This window comes from Mauremys mutica, chromosome 3, assembly GCF_020497125.1.
Source record: "Mauremys mutica isolate MM-2020 ecotype Southern chromosome 3, ASM2049712v1, whole genome shotgun sequence".
In the NCBI taxonomy this organism is placed as follows: domain Eukaryota; kingdom Metazoa; phylum Chordata; order Testudines; family Geoemydidae; genus Mauremys; species Mauremys mutica.
The window spans coordinates 205,676,188-205,698,164 of record NC_059074.1 but is presented as its reverse complement, the minus strand read 5'-3'; the positions used below and the strand labels follow the sequence as shown (position 1 = coordinate 205,698,164).

At 44.7% G+C, this 21,977-nt stretch overlaps 2 protein-coding genes across 3 annotated transcripts in view; one reads left to right on the top strand and one right to left on the bottom strand.

The window, feature by feature from the left end:
- RALGAPA2 (Ral GTPase activating protein catalytic subunit alpha 2) overlaps positions 1-21,977 on the top strand; it is a 311,093-nt gene that overhangs the window by 275,085 nt on the left and 14,031 nt on the right. For both annotated transcript variants that reach the window (XM_045011212.1, XM_045011213.1), the window contains exon 38: positions 2,043-2,164. In XM_045011212.1, the coding sequence (XP_044867147.1) occupies positions 2,043-2,164 (122 nt within the window). The remainder of the gene's footprint in view (positions 1-2,042; positions 2,165-21,977) is intronic.
- Positions 12,460-21,977, bottom strand: part of INSM1 (INSM transcriptional repressor 1) — a 53,429-nt gene continuing 43,911 nt past the window's right edge. Inside the window, exon 3 of the transcript XR_006578321.1 lies at positions 12,460-14,160. The gene's annotated coding sequence lies outside the window, so the exon portion shown is untranslated. The remainder of the gene's footprint in view (positions 14,161-21,977) is intronic.

Here is a 21,977-nt window from a genome sequence, read left to right as displayed (position 1 = left end):
GGTGAGCAATGAATTGAGAGTTGATGGCAGGCCCATAGAGGTCCTAAGGCTCAGGTGGTTGTCAGCCATAAGTTTAGCTTAGCTCTTTCAGTAATTTGTCACGCCTTGGTCTGCTCCTGCTGCGCCAGCACGTGCCAGCTTAGTGTCAGAGTGCCTGTTCGCCAGACGGCCACTCAGGCCTAACATCCTGCTGTTAACAGGACCAGCGGCTTGCTGTGGCAGTATGGAATACAGAGCCTTGGCAACAGCCAAGTGCTGTGCAGAATAAGCATGTTCATAATGAGATGTGAATGGCATCAGTCAGTCCCTTTAGAATAGGGTCTAGGCGTGTGCCTCCTCTCTTAGGAAGTTTGGCAGCCTATTCATTAACAAGAGTCATCAGGAGTTCAGCCTATAATAGCGAAGCAGCCCCAAATACACTCAGCCTAATACTTGTGCTATCAGGAATGTGTTCTGCTGGGCTTTAAAAGAAAATAAGTAAATAAAATTGTCAGCAGGTGCAATCTCTGAAATGCTAAGTATTAATTTTCTTTCTTCAGTTTCCCAATAAAAGTTTTTAGAAGGATTTATCATATGTGTATCTGTCTCCATTAGCATGAAAATCTTTCAAAAATGTCTTTTAACCCCAGTGACTACAGTAACCTGCATATGATTAAGACACAAACACATTGATTATCCCCACTGAGATAGAGCTCTAGAAACCTAATGCTCCATTATTTTACTCTGAATTGAAAAGGATGTTCAGTCATTTTTAAAGTATCATATTAATGTAGCAGAAACTACAAACTTGCACCTTGGAATAATTCTAATGAGTAATGTAGGCTTTTCAATTAAAAAAAATCCAATCACCTACATTATATTGAGTCACTGGTGTTATTTCATCATCTCATAATCTGGTAATTATGAATTGGCACTTTCTCCTACTTAATGCAATCTCGTAGAATTAGCATGCTTTTCCACATGACAAAAACGCAATGAAGATCTGAAAACTCTTCCTCATTTTAAAAAAAAATGGGGAATGAGATGTCATACTGGCTTCTTCAAGTGTTAATTCATAAAGTCATATGTGAGGTTCTTCAGTCCATTGTAGATTTGTTTCAGACGTTATCCTGTTATTGGAAATGCATGATTCACCTTCTGAGAAAACAGAAGCTGCACACAAAAGGAAAAGATTTGCTTTCTCCACTGTGGAAAGCTGCAGCAAGCAGGGGTCCTATTAAGACAGCTGGAAAGTTGCTTCAGCTTGTTACGCTTGTAAGTTTTATTGGTGACTGGTTTTTGATTACACATTTGAATGCTGCGTGTTCCAGGTTGCCGAGTTTTAATTAAAAGGCAATAATCTTGGTTTAGATTGCTTTGTTGTCTGTATTACGTAGACTGTATTGAATACAAGGTCTTATTTTATTAATATGTATAATTTATTGGTACATCCAATGATACCTTCTACAGTGTAACTTTAATGTAAACTTTGCACGCTGAGGAATCTTATTCAATGCTGTATACTTCCTTATTTTAAGTAGCACAATGATCAGTTGCATGTATTCTTTCCCTTTCCCTATAACCTGTACTCCCAATTAAATTATTTTTGATAGGATAAAAAGAATAATTGTAATTAAAATATTATCCATCAGGAGCATGCTAAACATGCACTACATTTCTGTTGCCATTATGGTTTTTCACCTTAAAAATGTAAAATGTTTATTTCCCAGGAATATACTTCTAGAGTCTTTGTTTTCATCCTCACTAACTTCAGAGATACCTTGGATTCAGTCACTAAACCATGCCTTTTTCAATAATGATATTTGTGTTGAAGCTAAAAAAAATTGAGAGGCTAAATAATTTCAAAAAGTACAGTGTTATTACAGTTCAGTGTTTATGTTTAGAAATCTTAAATATTTTAAAGAAATTTTGAAAGGCATATTTTTCACACCAATGATGTAGTTCTCTACATGTATTTGTATGGATTGAACTGTTAGCATTCTAGGACATTGTGTAACAGCATTTAATTTTGCATGTGCATTTCCTTAACCCTATTATTGCAGTTATGAGGAAAGAGCTCTGTATCTTGAAGCAATAATCCAGAATCACAAAGAAGTAATGACATTTGAGGATTTTGCAGCTCAGGTCTTTTCTCCCTCTCCTAGCTACTCTCTCAGTGGAACTGGTGAGTCTCTGTACGTTATTCTTCTGTTTAGCACTAAGAAGCACTTGAGCAGCAGATGTACACCTGTTTTTTGTAGATAAATGCTTGCAAATTTAAGAAGAGCATTCTCCCTCTGAATCAACTAATGAATATCAAAAGGAATGATGACATTCATTTTAATTTGTTTTGCATCAGAGCTATTCACTCAGTTCCTTTCTTCAGCTATCCTGTTAACCCCCGAATCTAGCAAGGTTAATGAACTTTCTCTCAGTAATGTGCTCTGGTTCATTCAGGAGTGTGGGTTTCTTGCTGAGCTGGGAATATGTTGTTCAAAAGCTATGCCTGAATCAGTGCTTACTTATCGAAAAATAGTTCCTCACAGTAGAAGCCGTTGCTACTAATGCTAAATGGGGATTATGCTGCTGAGATACCAAGGTCAGGGATTAATGCAGAAGAAATGTAAGGATAGTGTTCTGTTAGAATATTATAACAGTAATATAGTATGCTAACATTTTCCTTTTAATATTTGATATATGTGTGGACAAATTTCAAACTTCCCACCAATGCCTGGATTGGAATCTCATTTGTAAACTCTATTTCAACAATTATTTCATCAATCTTGTTGAAAGATGGATATCTATATAAAACTCAGTGAATGTGTTCTGTAGATCATAACAAGATTTTAAGTTAACTTCTAAGGTCAGTAAGATACCAGTTGCTACTTTGTCATTTTAATTATCTTTGATAAATCGGTTTTAAAAGGAAACATTCATGTTGAAGAGTAGGTTTCTAGCATCCTAAGGATTAATTTTCCTCTCTTGTGGAAAAGTATACAGTCAGTGCTTGATGAATTCCTTAATCCCTTCTTTGCACCGATTGGGTGTACACTTTCTAATTATTTCATGATACTCTTTTGGATTGTTAAATAGATTATTTCAACCCTGTATAAATGTTTCAACACATCTGCTTTATTCCCTATATTCTGACTTGTTAACAAATATCTTCCATCTAAACTGAAAAATTGAAGGAAGAAATTAAATTTACTGAAATAAATCACTTACAAATAAAATCAGCCATGCATCATTGTTTAACATTACTGGCTCCAATCCTTGAGCTTTCAGAGCTTTGTTAGGAGATAAGAGGTATATGCATGTACTTGTATTGGTCGCCAGTAGCAGCAGGCAGAAGGCTTTGGAGATAAGCAAGCTGGCAGAAGTAAAGGGGAACCAGTGCTATTTACATAATCGCGCCTCTGCTTCCTGGAGAGGCGTCAAGAAACACAGGGATGGCCTCTATTGATCTTTGTTGAACTGGAATACTAAACAACATTAGAAAAGCTTATAACTTAAAGCTTTGATTAATGTTTTCTACATTAAAAAAGTAGAACAGCTGTGAATTAAATTCTTTTATACGCCCTGCCAAAACTCAGAGACAAAAAAATTATCAATTTCAATAGAAATGTAGATTTCAGACCCAGTTTTGTTAGAAACTTTGAGTCATTTATCTGTGTAGGTATCAGCAAATAAAAATATAGGCATCTTGGCAGAATTTTAAAATACTTTAAGCATATTTTATTGTCTTCATCAATCTTCCATATTTCTGTTCCACCATATTTGCATATGTTATTTGGTCATCTTATTCTGATCTAATTAAACATAATTAGAAAAGACATTACTATGGAATAACATCTAAATTCTATAATATCTGTTATATGCAAAAAATACTTAAGATTTATTTAAATTGTTCAGAAGAATTGTTAAATAATCATTAAGTACTAGAATAATTTTTTTATGTGATTTAATTTTTCTTAATCAGAACTTGTCACAAAATTCAGATCCTGATTTTCAGCCTTCCAAAGTTTGGGTATGTTTGGAATCATATTTTTAGTTCAGCCTGTTATAATACTAGGGCCAGTCATGAGTCAGATACCAAAACTCAAGTCTCCAAACTTCAGGGGTGTTCAGAGCTGGGGTTTCAGTTTTCCCAGCTATAGTCAGAGGCACAAAACTCCGATCCAGGCTTGAGTTTATAAGCATCCCCTGCCAGTCTCCCTTATTCCCCTCCAAGATTTCAAGTTGTTCTGACTGAGCAAATCATTAGTCTACTCAGTGTTACAAGACAGTTAATACCTGATTTAAAAGATCTGTTGTAATTAGAGAATGTTGGAAGAACAACACAGCAAACTGTCTACTTGAGAAATTCATTTCATTTATGGGCTTTAGAAAATTCTGTATCATAAGGTTTCAAGCTATGTATTAGAAGAGAATAATTTATTTAATATTTTTTAAATAGAATTTTCTAGATTAGACAACTTCCTAAATCATGAAAATTACTTGTCATATTAGCCTTTGCAAAGACATGTAAATCCATGACTCAGGAATTTTCCTATTCCAGGATTAAAAGAAAATCTATCCACACTTTTACCTTTTACTGCTTAGTTGTTAAATTGTTTAGTGTCAGGATTACTATGAGTTCTGTTATAATTAGATTTCAGGATTGTGCACTCTTAGGCGCTAAGTCAATATTGAAACCAGATATAACTCATGTAATTCCACAATCGTTGTTAATGCTGAATAGTCCCAGGGTTTAGGCACTAATATAGGCCCTGGTTCTGCAAAAAGATCCAACAGAGTCCAACTGCAGTCAGTGGAGCTCAGCATGGGCACAGTGGTCTGCCCACACACATTCACCTGTAAGATCAGGGACATCTGGATTCATATAATACTTCCATTATCATCACATTTTAGGTTAGTACTTTGCAGTAGATCTTCCATTACCAACTCAGTATATAAAACTATGAATCAGGACAGTGTGTATTTGTATCTCTATGGGCAGGTGTGGAATATTTTGATCCTTCATGAGATGGTAATGCCATTCCTTTAAAATAAAAAGCAAGCTACTATTAAACTCATTTTAATTAGTTCACATCCATTTATTTATTCACATCAATGTCCGGAAAAGGGGAGTGAGTTAATTTTGATGTGAACTATTCCCAGAGCAAGTCTGAGTGCAAGCAAACACAAGTTGTGATAATTTCAGCTAATAAGTATTGCCAGTGCTGTATCTCTAGCTACACATCCTACCATCCATCATGTCTCATGTAGTTCAGAATTTTGCCTTATTTACAAGTTCATGTAGCACAGGTTGGCTGTGCAGTTTCTGTGAAGGTGGTATTCTTCCATTTAAGAAATTTGACACATGTTGATAAGATCTCAGGTTACTCCGAGGGGAATGCCCATCCCAAAACAGAGAAATGAAACCTGCAAAGAAAAGTGGAACTGCCCAAGGCAGGCCCATCTATCTGTGTTTTTATCCTCTTCCAAGCAGCAAGCCAACTGGAAAAATTAACCCTGAACAGCTTAAGCTTTCATGGTGAATGTAGGGCCCATTCTTCCCCCTCATCCTATCCTCAACATCACCTCATCATAATCCAAGGTCACTGTATATACAGATAGACAAACTCAGAGATCAATGAGTAGTACAGTTTTATTTTATCTAGGATTTTTTAAGCAGTTAATGCAACATAAGATTCAAAAAGCATCCTGTGATATACTATAAATTAGTACAGTGAAAATATAGCCATTAACATATGCAATTTGTATGTTGTTATTAATTACCTTTTGGGGGCTTTTATGTTCTGTTGCACAACCTCAGACCAGGGGCGGCTCTAGCCATTTCGCCGCCCCAAGCACGGCGGCATGCCATGGGGGGCGCTCTGCCAGTCGCCGGTCCCGCGGCTCCGGTGGACCTCCTGCAGACGTGCCTGCGGGAGGTCCACCGGAACCACCCTCCCGGCGACCGGCAGAGCGCCCCCCGCGGCGTGCCGCCCCAAGCATGCGCTTGGCGTGCCGGGGCCTGGAGCCGCCCCTGCCTCAGACTACTAGCAAATAGCGAGATGCTGCAGAATGGATGTTGCCTCCAGACTCGCATGTGACATGGATTATAAAGTGTGCACTGACTTAGGCTCCTATTCTGCAAACGTTTATGCAGGTGCTTACCTTTATGCATGGGAGTAGTCCAACTGATTTGTGTAAATCTTTGTAGGACCAGGGCCTTTAACTCTTTATACGTAGTGTTAGAGCTCCATGCATCTTAGACACTGAAAATACAGAATACTAGGCAGAATGAACACCCCATAACTCATTTATGGGAAGTGCAGATTTAAGATCAAAAGATCAGAATAAGGTCCTTTGTTGCTAAACTGGTACGTTACATGTCTTATTTTAATTAGGCTGTGTATAAGAGTCAACCCAAGAAGTTCTTAGTCGTCCTACAGTATTTAATTATTCTCATCCTATCCCTCTGCAGATTTTCCCACTTTAAAGGGTGTTCTTAGCTACAATCCTTTCCTCTTCTTCCTCTTGCCTTCTCTGGCCAAAAAACAAAAACAACTTTGTTAGACAAAATACTGGTACTCCACACAAACATCAGAAAGTGCAACTTGATGGTGCATCCTTTCAAAAAAGCAATCCTAAATGGTCAATACATATGTACTAACAAGTGCATAAAATATGTTTCCAAGTCTAATTGCCCTTATTGATGAAACAAATAGAGTAGCAATATAAGATTAGAAGCCCGCCAGTGGTTTTAACTGCTAAAAGATGTAAACATTTGAAAGTTCTAGAAAAGGGAATCAATATTCAGACTTTAAATAACAGTTCCTTTAGAAAGAGCTTTGTGCTGCATATTTGGATACTCATCATGGTAGCTTTCTACAGACACGAGAATCCAGAAATTGTATCTGCAAGCATTCTTTTAATATTGTAGATTTGCAGTTGATTCTTCAAAGGGTTAATTGGAATGGGCACACTTGACTGCTGAGAGGACTGATCTAATCACTGCCATATCCAAGTGCATCTGTTCACCATGAGGTCATTCTTGTGCATGCTAATGATTTGGAAAATAAAGCATAATGCTTGACATTATCAGAAAGCATATAAATAGTGTAAATCTTTACTTTTTAGTAGCCGATGGCTATTGCAGAATGAAAAGAAAGACAAATGAATCTCAGCTTGCACTTTTTTTTTAGGCAGTCTTTATTTATTGTCACTGGACTAACAGGAAAACTATATAGGAAAACTGTGGCACCCAATAATATATGTTGATAAAGGGATTCTTTAATGAGTATTGTAGCATTGCCCAGGAGCAACACTTCAGTTAAGGAACTGTAGCCATTTCCAGCAGTCCCAGGTTTTTAAGGCTGTGGAACTCTTGCATGCTCATTTACATAAGATTGAAACTTGGCAGCCTCATTGCTCCATTTTTTGTATTGTTTGTTTTGCTTGTGTTTAAAAAAGATATAAAAGAATTAACCTTTCTTTTATTTCTAGACTGTATAATAGAAATGTTTTCCCTGCCCAACACATATTTACTATTTTTTAAAATACCTTTTGCTGAGTGTTTCGCTTTCATTGATCCCTTTTGTTATTTAAAGGGAAAGAAACATTCAGTGCAGCCATGTTATTTCAAAAGACACTTTTTCTAGTTTTGATTTTCTTTGTATTCCTCGCTGTTCATTGTGAACACGTTGGGTATGGCTACACTGCAGTTAAACCCCGCAGCTGGCCTGGGTCAGGTTATTCAGACTCGCGGCGCTTAGACTGCTGTAAAATTGCAGTGTAGACTTTTGGGTTCAGGCTGATTCCTGGGCTCTGGGATCCTCCCGGGATGAGGGTGACTTCCTGTTCTGCAGTGGAGATAGGTCCATTTCACAACACCATGCGGCTGTTTGACATTTTCTGATCAGGAAAGAGGCAAAACTAAAATTGCCTCGGGGTGTTGCATGACCACCCTGGAGTGCTGTAGCTGAAGAATCGTATATAGCCTGTGCCTGAATTGTGCTTGGATCGCTCCTGTACTATCAATTCTTTCATTTCAAAAACAATTTTTATCTCCAAATATAGAGGAAACGTAACAGATTATGATTAATACGGAGTCTGTTGCAAAGTCTGATTGAACTCAGTATGACTTTGCATTCTAAAAATTGTTAGGTGCCAGGAGGTCAGTGATAGGAGGGAGATTCACAAGACCCTCAGGATAGATTCTTGAAGCCTAGATAATAGATAAGAGAAAGTTACTGTCTAAGCCAAGGCAGAGTTTCCCAAATTCACTTAGATATTTAAGAGTTAATCGCTGAGTCCTGTAAGAAACCTGATGTCAAGCCTGCCTTACCTAAGGCTATGCATAACTTTTATAGATTACCAAAAAGGTGTGTCATCTTCTGGGGTACTCGGCCCCATATAGACCATACAGTTACATCCTCAGTAAAGTCATCGTCTCTCACTATGTAAGGTACTGCAAGCCTAAAGGACCCTTTTGTCTCCAAATTCGGATTCAATAACTAGAAACCATAATTTAGTAACTATCTCCATTGCTGCCAGTTCCATTGTGGCTCCATACCTCTCCCTTCAAGCATATGGTGTTGGGATTGGGACTCTTATTTTGGCTCACTAAAAGTGACCTTCCTGTTAGCCATTTCCTCCCCGTGGAGAGTGGGTGAGCTGGCAGCCCTCTCCTACAATGCCAGTTCCTCTTTCACGTATCCCATAAAGTAACCCTTCGTCTGCTTCCAAGATTTATTCACAAGATCAATTCTGAGTTCCATAAGGATCTTGACATTGATTTTCCTATCATTTTGTCCTCAGTTTTACCTACAGGGAATTTAGGGTTTCTTCAGTTTCCTTGCCCTCCGTCCCCCACAAAAGAGGCAGATCATTCCCATTTGGATCCAGTCATCACTAAATGGGTTTGTGTATGTATTAAGGAAGCATACATAGCAGTCTCCCTATTCCATAGGCATTAGAGCTCCTTCCTCTAATAACATAGTCTCCTCCTAAGCAGAGAGAGAATCTGTGTAAGTACAGGAAACCTGTCAAATGGACTCTTGGCCTTCCATCCATACTATTATCATCTGCATCAAAGCTCCCACCGATGCAGCTTTTGGGCCTGTGATCCTGAGTGCTTTTAGTCAAAGGAACGTCTGGAAAATTCCCAAGATAAGTCCTCCCAGTCTGGGTTTGGGTTTTGCCAGGCCAGGCCCAGCATTCCAGTTGTTAGAGCCCCCCTGAGCAGAGGAGGAGATTTTGGTCTTTCCATCTAGGGAAGCTATCAACTGGCCAGAGAGTGTGCTTTGGTACCTAAGGATGAAGAGGTGCCAAAGTTTGTCAGCTGCTGGTGGAGCTAACTGAATTAACAAAGGAGAAAAAATTCTGTAGTTTTCAGATTGTTGGAGTCCTCCATAGAAAACCCATTTTACAGGGAGGAAGTAAAATTTATCCTTTCATCTTGGGGAAATCTTAGATCTGACTGAAATATAAATCCATTTCACATTTTCCATAATTTTGTATGGCTCATTATAGTAAATTTAGAATCAGTGTGTTCAGACAACATAACACAGAAATTCTGTTCCATCTTCTGGATCCTAAATGGTGAATTTGGGAGATCAGAGTCATTTCCGTGGCAAAATTGTAACTTCACTGAAGAAGCATGTTAACAGCTTGGCAGTAATGAAGAAATCTCATTCAAACACAAATGCCTGCCATGGTCACAAGTACAACATTGAAAATTACAGCCAAAGTCATTTCTCCTTTTCCAGTAAAGAAATTTCTGCTTTCGGGCCACCATACCCTCCTTAATTCAGTGATCTGCTAATGGGTATGATGAGTCTCAGAATTCTCAGACTCCTCCACTAGCTATGTGCAATGGAATGTGGGAAGAAGACACATGCTAAACTCACTGTTCTCCTGATTTTTGTAGGTTGATCAGACGCTTATCATTTTTAAATGTATTTAATATTGTGTATGTTGGCAGATGATTTGCATATTTTTCAGGAAAAAGAAATACTGTTTAAGTTGTGTGTCAGGATTGCTCTATTAAATCAGTGACAAAAAGCTGTAGTAAATACCAAGGGCCAGCTCCTGAGATGGTGTCAGTCAGTGTAGGTTGGTGAGCTCCACTGAAGGATGCTGATTCACACCAGCTGAGGATCTGGGCCCCTCTCTTTTAGAGATCTAGTCAGAGTTGCATACAGTGGCTGTGCAGCAGGATTGAACTGCCAGGGGAAAGGCCGTCCTGCTCTACAAAGGGAAGACAAAACAGTGTGTGGCTGGAAGTTGTCTGGGGATTTCTCCCGACCCGTTGCATACCATTGCTCACAATTTGTATCTGCCCCCCTAGGGCTGCTTAGGCTACAGAAGCTACTCCCGGCCTGGACTGTTGTAACCACTATGCGTGGCGCTAGTGGCTATGATCTGCGAAGAGCAATCCGTCTCTCTGCCTGGTCCTGTTTCTTTAAATTGTTGGTTGGGTCAGGGGCAGCTCTCCCCTCCATGATCTCTGGAAGAGACAATGGATTGGTGGGGGGAACGTCCTCCCTAGCAATCAGTTTGTAGAGGAAGAAATATTAACTTGATGGGCCTCTCTCTTCTTTCGAGCTGACAGCTCCAGCTGCTCGACCTGTCAGCCAGCAAGAGCGCTCCAGGCAGTATGGCCCCTTTAAAATTTCTTCCCTGGCTGACAAATGTCAGCCAGCCAGCCAGCCAATTCTGAGCCAGCCCCCTGTGTGATGGTGTCATTCCCATTCACCGACTCCACCCCAAGAAGGAGGCAGGGTTGGCTGGCATTTTCAGGATATCTCCAGCATTATATGGCCTCATTCAAAAAGGACAGACTTCCTTGAGATAGATTGTAGCTCCCCTGGCTGTGGAGCTTAGGAGGTTTGTGGAGCTTTTGCTGGCTGGCGACAAATTGCGGAAGTGGCCTGAGGCTAATCAGAGCCCTCACTGCTTTACTTATTTCTTTATTGTAGACCATTGCTTTTGATTTTAAATTCTCTAATATAACAAAGGGCCTGATAGTGAGGGGTGTTGAGCACCCATTGCCTTCAGTGGGAGTCATGACTGATTAGCTTCTCTCAGGATAAGTTCACATCCCTGGAAATATTTCAAGTGCCTCTTAGTGTCAGGGAATTGTCTTTTTCTGAACCACAGATGGCGCAGAGGTTAGGGCACTAGTCTAGACCCCTGTTCAGTTTCCTGCTCCGCCACAGACTTCCTATATGACTGTGGCAAGTCACTTAGCCCTTCTGTCACTCAGATCCCCTTCTGTACATTGAGGAGAATAGCACTGCCCTACCTCACAGGGGCGTTGTGAGGGTAAATACATTTAAAGACTGTGAAGCACTGTGATATCTACTGATGAAATGTTCTGTATAAAAGCTAGGTATTATTACCTTTAACCTTATGTACAGTAGTTTTACATCCTCCTCTGGACATTTACCAATGGCCTGATCCAAAGCCAATTGAAGTCACTGGAAAGAGTTCCACGGACTTCAGTCAGCTTTGCATCCGACCCTAAAAATAAAGGCTGAGTCCTATCATATTTGAGTCTCCAGCAGAGTCAGGGCTAAGCTGTCCTTTGCATTGACATCCTCCATATGCTTTGTGTGTTCTGCTGGCCCAAAGAAATGTGCTGCATAACAGCTGTCACAGCTATGGCATGTACATCACATGCAGCATTTTCATGTATATTCTTTTGAGTTTAAATTCAACTATTTTAAAAAAAAATCCTCCAAATATAACTAAAAGTTAGATTATGTAGTGAATATGTGGTTTAATAATTTTTTGAGCAAAAAGCTACAAATGAGAGATCTCCAAATAAAGATTTAAATGAGTGATCATTTATAACCAAATATTATCAAATCCTTTAATACGTTACACCAGACATGACATTCTTAACACATTGTGCAAATGGAAGTCTAGTGTTTTCCTTTCCCACACTCCTGGAGCTTGTTACTGTAGATCTGCATTTCTGATCATAATGTGTTTAAATCATGCTTGTTTCTGAGTGAATGCAGCCACAATGGTCTGTTAAACTGATGGTTTCTTCAAAATATACTGAATTGAACATGGAGGCTAAAAGTTTCCAGTTACACTGTGATTATAACTGCGGTAACCAGTGTCCATGCAGGTTTACAAGTACAGTATATTGAACTAAGCAAAGTTACTAGGGAGTTTCTTTGTGGCTGTTTATTAAACAGTAGACATGACTGTAATATCCTGAAAACAAAGACTTTCATAGACCTGCCATGGCTTATAGGTTAATTACATGTTGTTTTGTACATCCCAGGGTCAGTGCTAAAACTGATAGGAACTCACATCTAGGCTATAACTAATTCATGCCAATTCTTTCGGTATAACGTCTTTAAGATACGGCCTTTCCTGTGTATTGACACAGCTAAAACTCTCATCCCGGTTCTCATTATCATGCACCTCAGTTACTGCAATAGCCTCCTCCCTTGACCAGTGCAATCTTGCTCCTCCCATAGCTAATCAGAATGACGCTTCACGGATCATTTCCCTAGCCCCTTACTTTGACCTTCTCACCACTCTTTTTGCATCTCTCCACTGGCTCCCTCTTCTCTATCACATCAAACATACGCTACTTCTCTTCACTGTCAAGGCGCCTCACAGTCAATCCCCACTCTACCTATCGTCTCTCATTTGCTATCAAACTATTTATACTCACCTCGGATTGGCCCGTGATGCCAGACTCCTTTGTCCACCTGTTAAATTTTCAAACAAGCACCTTTGTGCTTTCTCCCATGCTGCCCAAAGCACTTGGGAGGCACTTCCCCTAAAAATCTGCAAAGCTACCTCATTATCCACCTTCAGATCCTTCCTCAGCACTCTCCTTTGCCCTGATATCCTACAAAAAACTTGACAATGGTCAAGCTGTCGATGTGCAGGGACCATTGACCGCCATCCAGACCAGTATTCTCACATTGTTTACTTGTACTCCCGTCTGTCTGTATCCATCTGTTGTCTCGTATCTTATACAGTACTTAGATTGTGAGCTACTTGGGGCAGGGACTGTCTTTTTGTTCAGTGTTTGTACAGCACCTAGCACAATGATGTCTTTGTCCATGACTACAGTCACACAAAGAATGGATAATAGTAGAATAGTTTCGGGTTCTTTCTCATAGTTTAAGGCTTTAAACTCTTTAATAACTGCCCCAATGCTAATCCTTCTGTCTTTATTTACTTAAGCATTGCATGTTACAAACCCAGCTTTTCTTTCTCAATCTTTTCCTTAAATGAAGGAAATGTTTACCCAGTTACAACCAAAACACTCTGATGTTAGTTTTGCCAGTTTCCCCAGCCAAACTTGGACAACAGAGAAAGGAAAACCATTTAAATATGTACTCCTTTTTATGGTCCAGCTGTTATGGAGTTTTTGGGCGATGCTTTGGAACTGCTCCCCACAAAGCCAGTTAGGACTTTGGGGAGCCTCCTTTTCCTTGGAGCAGACTGTTTTTAGGGCAAGAAGCTTACACGGCTTTACCTTTTTGGGTTTGACCTTGGAGCATTTAGCGTATGCCCCTTCGTGTGCTTCCCACAGCGAGTTCGCCCAGGCGGGGTCCTGGGGAAGCCAGAGGGTTTTGCACGCACCTCCACTTTGCAGTTAGATATGACTTTTAGCCAGCCAGTAAAACAGAGGTTTATTAGATGACAGGAACACGGTCTAAAACAGAGCTTGTAGGTACAGAGAACGGGACTCCTTAGCCGGGTACATTTTGGGGCCCAGCGAGCCAGACAACCCTGTCTGCACATACTTTTCATCCCCAGCCAGCTTTAACTGAAACCCCCTCCAGCCCCTTCTTCTCTGCTGAGTTCCTTTCCTGGGCCAGGAGGTCACCTGACCTCTTTGTTCTCCCACACCTTTAGCATTCCCTTGCAGGGAGAGGACCGGGCCATTAGTTGCCAGGAGACAGAGTGTTGGCCAGAAACTGAGGCACCCCTACAGTATTTAGAGGAAACATTAAGAACAGTTTTACTTTGTCACACCAGCTGAAGTAGATAAGTAGTGACTTGTTAAGTTCAGGTAGGAGTTGTGCTTTTCTCTGGCAGGCAGACTCCCTGGTCCATCTTAGGTCAATCTGGATGGCAGGATTGGAGGCAAAGTCCTGTTGTTGGAGTAAGTTTTCTCCTCTTTCCCGGTAGCCGGATCCATTCTTAAACCTACAAGACATCATGGCCTCAGGTTCATTGGACATGACAACCATTAGACTGATAGCTTGAGAGAAGGAAGTAAAGGAAGGCAAAGAAAAGGAAAGACAGAATCGATACAGATCCCAACTATGGGTTATTCCTGATTTATACTCTCTTAGGCAGTGGTCCATAGCAGTCTTTTTTTTCCAGAGATTTTCAGTATTCTTGTTACCCAAGCAATCAAATGCAGCTTTGATTAATCTTAGAACCTATCGACAAAAGACCAGTTCTCAAAACGAAGTGCACTAGAGTCTCCTTAGCATAGTTTCGGATAAGTGATTTTAGTTCTTTTCCAGAGTACCAGGGAATAGTTCATAGGCCTTAAATATCTTAGGCCATTTATATACTAGTGGCTTTTGTTGGCACAGCTAGGTCAGTTATGTCACATGTCATCACATCCCTGACTAACATAGCTATGACTGCAAAAGTCTGTAGTATAGACCTGGCCCTAGTCTTTCTCCTGTAGACAGAGAAGATCTCTCAGTTCCATTGTCCCAACATACTCTATAATCAGAAGTGTCAGAATCTTTATAACAATTTTATTTTTAAAAGTTAGAGTCACTGGATAAATCTGATCATCATAAAAAATGTTTAAATTCTTGCATAATTCCAATCTGAAAGGGAAATTAAAGAAGGCATATTTACAACTGCATTTTAATAATTACCTCAGATATGCGACAGATTACATTTAAACTGCAAATAATCCATATTTGATTAGAATTAATGTTGAGACAGATAAGAATTCTTTGAGCCTTGTCTCTCTAAACTTTAGATGTAAGACAGACAGTATGCTGGGATTAGGTTAACAGTCCAGCAAGGACAATCATCGTGTGAAATCATGGTTATTAGGCCAGAAGAAAGAGCAGAAGGCCCTTGGAGTGAAGGATATCTTTTTGGGTAATAGGGTGAAAGAGTCAACAGAGAAACAATGACACCGTAGAAACGCCTACAAAGAAACTTCAACTTATGAAGGGGCTTGTCCACAAAACATTTAGTGTGCGGCAGTTGGGGTGTCAGTGTGCCCTGCACTAGTGTGCTGTGCGGTATGTCCCTGTGGACCCTGCCGCTGTGTGCTAACCATTCCCTAGTGTGCTTTCATCTCCTCCCATTTCAAAGTGGGGTATATCAAAGCGCAGTAGGGAATGGTTAGCGTGTGGCAGCAGGGTCCATACTCACCCTTAGTGCCCGGCAGGCTAGTGTGGGGTATATTTGCACCCCAGCTTGCCGCAAACTCAGTGTTTGTGTAGGCAAGCCCAAAGATGTTCTGAAAAATAGGAACCTAAACTGTTTTTCCAGCATAGTGATTACAATGGTTAATGCCTTACATTAGGGAGAAACTAAAATCTCCCTCTTTAGAGATACCGTAAGACAGTACATTTGGGGAAGGGAGGTTCAGGTCTGAAAAGTCAGCCACATCAAAGGATCCTGAAAAGTGTAACAGAGCTGTGCGTCAGGGCGGGAGGGGGCCATGACACAAGACATCTGAAAGAAGATGTGCCTCTCATGCCACATGTTGAAAGGGTCAGAAGGGAAAAAAGATACACACTCTGGAACTATATGGTGTATATAAGGGCTATTCATCTTAGAAAAGGAACTAAGGGGTGGGTATTAGAGAGATCTATAAAATGATGAATGATGTGGATAGAGAACTATTATTTACCATTTCATGCAATACAAAAACCAGGGGCGCTCAATTAAATGTATAGGAATCAGGTTTAATACAACAAGAGCAAGTACTTTATCACAAAATACACAACTAAACTGTGGAACTCATTGCGATGGCATGTTGTGATGCCGAAAGTATAACTTGGGTTCAAAAGGAACCGGATAAGTTCATGGAGGATAGGTCCATCAATGGCTATTAGCCAAGAGGGTCAGAAATGCAAACTCAGAACAACCTAAAACTGACTACCAGAAGCCAGGAGTGAAAGACGGGTGGATCATGTCATAATTGCCCTGCTTTGCATACTCCCCTGAAGGTTTGGTACAAGGCAAGATAGGATACTGGGCAAGATAGATCATGGTCTGACCCAGTATGGCAGCTGTTATGAGTCTTGAATTGTTTTGAGTTAAAGTCACTGCAACCTTGAGTGAAGACTTGAGGGAAGACAACCTTCTAATCTTCTGGCAGGGATATTTGGGTAGATAACAGTTCTTCGAGTGATTGCTCATATCCATTCCAGTTAGGTGTGTGCGCGCCGCGTGCACGTTCGTCGGAAGATTTTTACCCTAGCAACCCCAGTGGGTCGGCTGAGCGCCCCCTGGAGTGGCGCCATAACGGCACCGTATATATACCTCAGCCGACCCTCAGTTCCTTCTTACCGCCCGTGTCAGTCGTTGGAACAGTGGAGTGCAGCTTGCCTGACCTCCACTTCCCTAGCTTCCTCATAGTTCTTCTCTGTAAAAATTGTACATAGTTGATATCTTAGTCTTAGGTTTTCTTGTTTTTAGTAGTTTTTCATCATTTTAGTGTTTGATAGTTAGCGGGTTCGGGGATTAGCCCCCACCCGCACCTGGGACCGGAGCGCATGCCCGGCTCCCCGGGTTTCAAGCCGTGTTCGGCCTGCCGCAGGCCTATGCCTACAGGGGATCCACATAGCTCCTGTTTAAAGTGCCTGGGAGAGTCGCACTTGTCTTCTAAGTGCCCAATTTGCAAGGCTTTCAAGCCTCGTAGGAAGAGGGAGAGAGACATTAGGCTCAAACAACTCCTCATGGAGGCAGCCTTAACCCCTCCGGCTGCGGCACCGCCCGCCGTCCCTCCAGACTCTCGCAGTGCCGCCACGGTGCCGGGCCACTCTTCCGTGCAGCAACCAAGAGCGCCATCGGCACCGAAATCTGCCCAGGGACGCTCTCTCTCGCCAAAGGCGAAGAAAGGGAAGGCCGCTGCCTCTTTGGCACCACCTGCTCCGAGGCACCAGAGTGCGCCCCGACCGGCACCAAAACCTGCCACGGCACCGACTGCTCCGGCACAGACGCTTCTGCCGGCACTGTCGACTCCGGCCCCTCAGAGGCCGTCGAGTCCGGCACCTGTGGCCTCCCCGGCTCCGGCCGCGGTAGAGATCCCACTGCCGTCGACTCCGGAGACCTTCGCAGTGGCATGGGACCTTATTGCTTTAACGGACCCAGCTGTGCCTCCGCCCCTGGCTCCGCCGGTGCGGGCGCCCCGTTCCATGGGCAAGCCGTCAATGCTCAAACCACGTGCCGGCACCGAGTCCGACTGGCACCGATCCCGCTCCCGGTCTCACGAGTGCTCACGGTCCCGACGCCGATCTCACTCCAGACGCTGATCGCAACGCCGCTCGCAGTCCCGGCACCGCTCGATTACGCGGCACCGGTCAGACTCGCAGCACCAGTCATTCTCCCGCTCTCCGACTCGTCGCTCCCGGCACCGTTCTGGATCGCGGTACCGCTACGGCCGCCGCTACTCATGAAGCCACTCTCGGCACCGAGCGTGGAGGTCCCGGTCGACCTCCCGGCACCGCATCGGTCGGAGGTCCCGTTCTCGCTCCCGCTCTTGCTGTTGGGATGCCTCCCGGCACCGGTCGCCACAGAGGCGGGAAACGCGATCAGTTGGCACTTCGGCACAGGGGTTATCCGCTCCTCCCTGGCCCTCCAGGCACGCGTCGGCCTCTTCACATGCCGACAGCTATTACATCGACGACCATGACCCTCAGGTCCCTTCGGGAGTCTTCCAGCAGTCCCACTATGCGGACCAGGACCCTCATCACTGGGGTTATTGGACCCCTTGGGCCTACCATCAAGCCCAAGGCGCTCCTGTGCCTACCACGCACACTGTACCACACGAGCCACGCTAAGGCTACGATAAGCCGCCCCCCCCAGTTGACACTGAGGTACCATCATTCGTAGAGGAAGGTAATCAGCCTGCTCAGGAACCTCTGGAACAAGAACCTTCCCAGGTCCCAGACGCTGAGCGGGATGCCATCATTCCCGGGGTCTCTTCTTCTTCCTTCTCCCCGGATGAGGCGGTGGCGGGGTCGTCGTCTGCAGGTCCCCCTCCAATTGACTTACGGGCACACCAGGAGCTTCTTCGCAGGGTGGCCTTGCGAATGGACCTACAGGCTGAGGAGGTATCAGAAGTGGACGATCCGATAGTGACCATTTTGTCAGCGGACGCCCCAACCCGCATAGCCCTCCCTTTCATTAAGACTATCCAGGCGACTGCTGATAGCTTATGGCAGACTCCGTCCTCTATTGCGCCCACAGCCAGGGGGGTGGAACGCAAGTATATGGTCCTTTCCAAGGGATATGAGTATTTGTATGTGCACTCTAGCCCCTCGTCGTTGGTGGTCCAATCTGTCAACGATAAAGAGCGCCACGGCCAGCAAGGCCCGGCTCCTAAATCGAAGGAAGCCAGGTGTATGGACTTGCTTGGTCGCAAGGTCTACTCTGCTGGTGCCCTGCAGATCTGAGTGGCTAACCAGCAGGCCTTGTTGAGCCGTTACAGACATGACACATGGGCTGAGGTAGAAAAGTACAAAGAACTCCTACCTCAGGACTCACGACAGGAGTTCGCAGCCTTCGTAGAGGAAGGTAAAAAGGTAGCGCGCACTTCGTTACAAGCCTCCTTGGACGCAGCTGACTCGGGGGCGCGTACTATAGCCTCGGGCGTTACCATGCGCCGGATCTCTTGCCTCCAGAGTTCGACGCTTCCCCCTGAAGTACAGTACACCATTCAGGACCTTCCTTTTGACTCCAAGGCTCTGTTCTCCGAAAAGACGGACTCCAGACTCCAGAACCTCAAGGACAATAGGGTCATTATCTGTACTTTGGGGATGCATACCCCTGCGACCCAGAGGCATCCGTTCCGCCCCCAGCTTAACCGGCCTTACTATATGCCTCGCTACAGGCAGGACTCTGGTCGGCGACGGGGTCGAGGGGGACGTAGACGGCAACCTGGCCACCAACCGTCCCAAGGGCGGGCCCCTTCCAAACCAGCGGGGCCTAAACCATCCTTTTGAAGATGCGCCCGGGAATGACATACCAGATCTTTCTCCAGATCCCTCCCTGCCTTTTTCCAACCGTCTTTCCCATTTCCTCCCGGCGTGGGCCCGGCTGACCACCGATGCCTGGGTCCTACGCACTGTGGAACGTGGTTACCAACTCCAATTCGGTTCACCCCCACCTTCCCACCCTCCTTCCCGGTCCCTCCTCAGGGACCCCTCTCACGAGCAACTCCTCTTGCAAGAGGTGCACTCGCTCCTCGCTATCGGAGCGATAGAGAAGGTTCCGGAGAGGGAAAGGGGCAAAGGGTTTTATTCCCGTTATTTTTTTATCCCCAAGTCCAAAGGGGGCCTCCGGCCCATCCTCGACCTGCGAGACCTCAACAAATACATGCTGAAGTTGAAGTTCCGCATGGTATCCCTGGGGACCATTATTCCTACATTGGATCCGGGAGACTGGTATGCCGCCCTCGATATGAAGGACGCTTATTTTCATATCGCCATCTTTCCACCACACAGACGTTTCCTCCGATTTACAATCACTCACCTTCACTTCCAGTTTGCGGTCCTCCCCTTCGGCCTCTCCACGGCCCCAAGGGTGTTTACAAAGTGCATGGCCGTTGTCGCCGCCCACCTCCGTCGGCACAGCATCTGCGTTTTTCCCTACTTAGACGACTGGCTTATCAGGGGGGACTCGCAGGCCACAGTCCAGCAACATGTGGCAGTGATCAAAGATTTATTGACGCGTCTGGGCCTGGTTCTCAACGTAGAGAAGTCCACCTTAGTACCCACTCAGAGGTTGGACTTTATTGGCGCGACCCTGGACTCTTCTCTAGCCAGAGCCTACCTTCCTCAGCTACGATTCCAGGCCCTTACACAGCTAATTCACGCCCTTCAGACCTCTCATATGACCTCGGCCCGCACTTGTCTCCGCCTCCTCGGTCACATGGCGGCTTGCACGCACGTAACTCCGTATGCCAGGCTCCGCCTCCGCCCCCTCCAGTTGTGTCTCAACTCGCTATACCGTCCACACAGGGACCCTCTGGATACCCTGCTCACCATTCCAACAAGCGTCCTTCAATCCCTGGACTGGTGGCTGACCCCATCACACGTATGTGCAGGGGTCCCATTCCATCCGCCTCAACCTTCCCTTTCCCTGACAACGGACGCCTCGTCCCTCGGATGGGGAGCTCATCTCGGCGATCTTCGTACTCAGGGCCTTTGGTCGGTGCAGGAGTTTAATCTGCACATCAACGTCAGGGAGCTACGTGCAGTGCGCCTGGCATGCCAGACGTTCCAAACTCGTCTCTGTGGCTGTTGTGTCTCAGTCTTTACGGACAACACAACGGCCATGTACTATATCAACAAGCAGGGCGGGACCCGCTCTTCCCCCCTCTGCCACGAGGCGATGCTACTGTGGGAATTCTGCATAGCCCACTCGATACATCTGGTGGCGTTGTTCCTTCCCGGCGTCAAGAACACCGTCGCGGATTGCCTGAGCAGATCCTTTCTCTGCCACGAGTGGTCGCTGAGAGTGGACATCGCTCATGCCATTTTCCAACAGTGGGGATTTCCCCAGATAGACCTGTTTGCATCCCGATCAAACCGCAAATGCCAAGAGTTTTGCTCCTTTCAAGGCCTGTCACCGGGCTCTCTGTCAGACGCGTTTCTCCTTCCATGGACTTGTCATCTGTTCTACGCCTTTCCCCCGTTCCCCCTCATCCACAGAGTCCTGCTGAAGCTCCGACGGGACAAAGCACGTCTCATTTTAATCGCGCCAGCGTGGCCCAGGCAACACTGGTTCACCACGCTGCTCCGTCTGTCGGTAGCCAGCCCAATTCCTCTGCCGCTTCACCCGGATCTTATAAACCAAGATCATGGCACTCTCCGTCACCCAGACCTGACGGCCCTCCACCTCACGGCGTGGCTCCTGCGCGGCTAGACCAGTCGGAATTGCGCTGCTCTGCTCCCATGCAGCATGTTTTATTGAGCAGCAGAAAGCCTTCCACTCGCTCTACCTACCTGGCCAAGTGGAAGCGCTTCTCTTGCTGGGCTCAAGCGCGCAACGCTATTCCTTCGGAGCTTCCGCTCCCGATGGTCATTGACTATCTCTGGTCGCTGAAACAGCAAGGCCTTGCACTGTCCTCTCTAAAGGTGCACTTAGCGGCCATCTCCGCTTTCCACCCCGGTGAGGGAGGATATAGGCTTTTCTCTCATCCGTTGACTACCCGATTCAGAAAGGGCCTTGACCGTCTCTACCCCCAGGTACATCATCCGACTCCTACCTGGGACCTCAATCTGGTCCTCAACAGGCTCATGTCCCCACCCTTTGAGCCGTTGGCCACCTGCTCCTTGCTGTACCTGTCCTGGAAGATGGTCTTTCTGGTAGCTATCACGTCAGCCAGACGGGTCTCTGAGCTCCGAGCGCTCACGGTGGACCCACCATACACCGTTTTTCATAAGGACAAGGTGCAGCTACGTCCACATCCAGCGTTCCTCCCGAAGGTAGTGTCCGCGTTCCACAATAACCAAGACATCTTCCTTCCGGTCTTCTTTCCAAAACCTCACGCATCCTCACGGGAGCAACGACTTCACTCTCTTGATGTTCGTAGGGCGTTGGCTTTCTATGTTGATCGGACAAGACCATTCCGTAAATCCTCTCAACTGTTTGTGGCAATTGCTGACCGGATGCGAGGTCTTCCTGTCTCGTCGCAGCGGATCTCCTCATGGCTCACAGAGTGCATACGCACCTGTTATAACTTGGCTAATGTCCCTTTGGGCCATCACACCGCCCACTCTACCAGGGCCCAGGCATCCTCCGCTGCC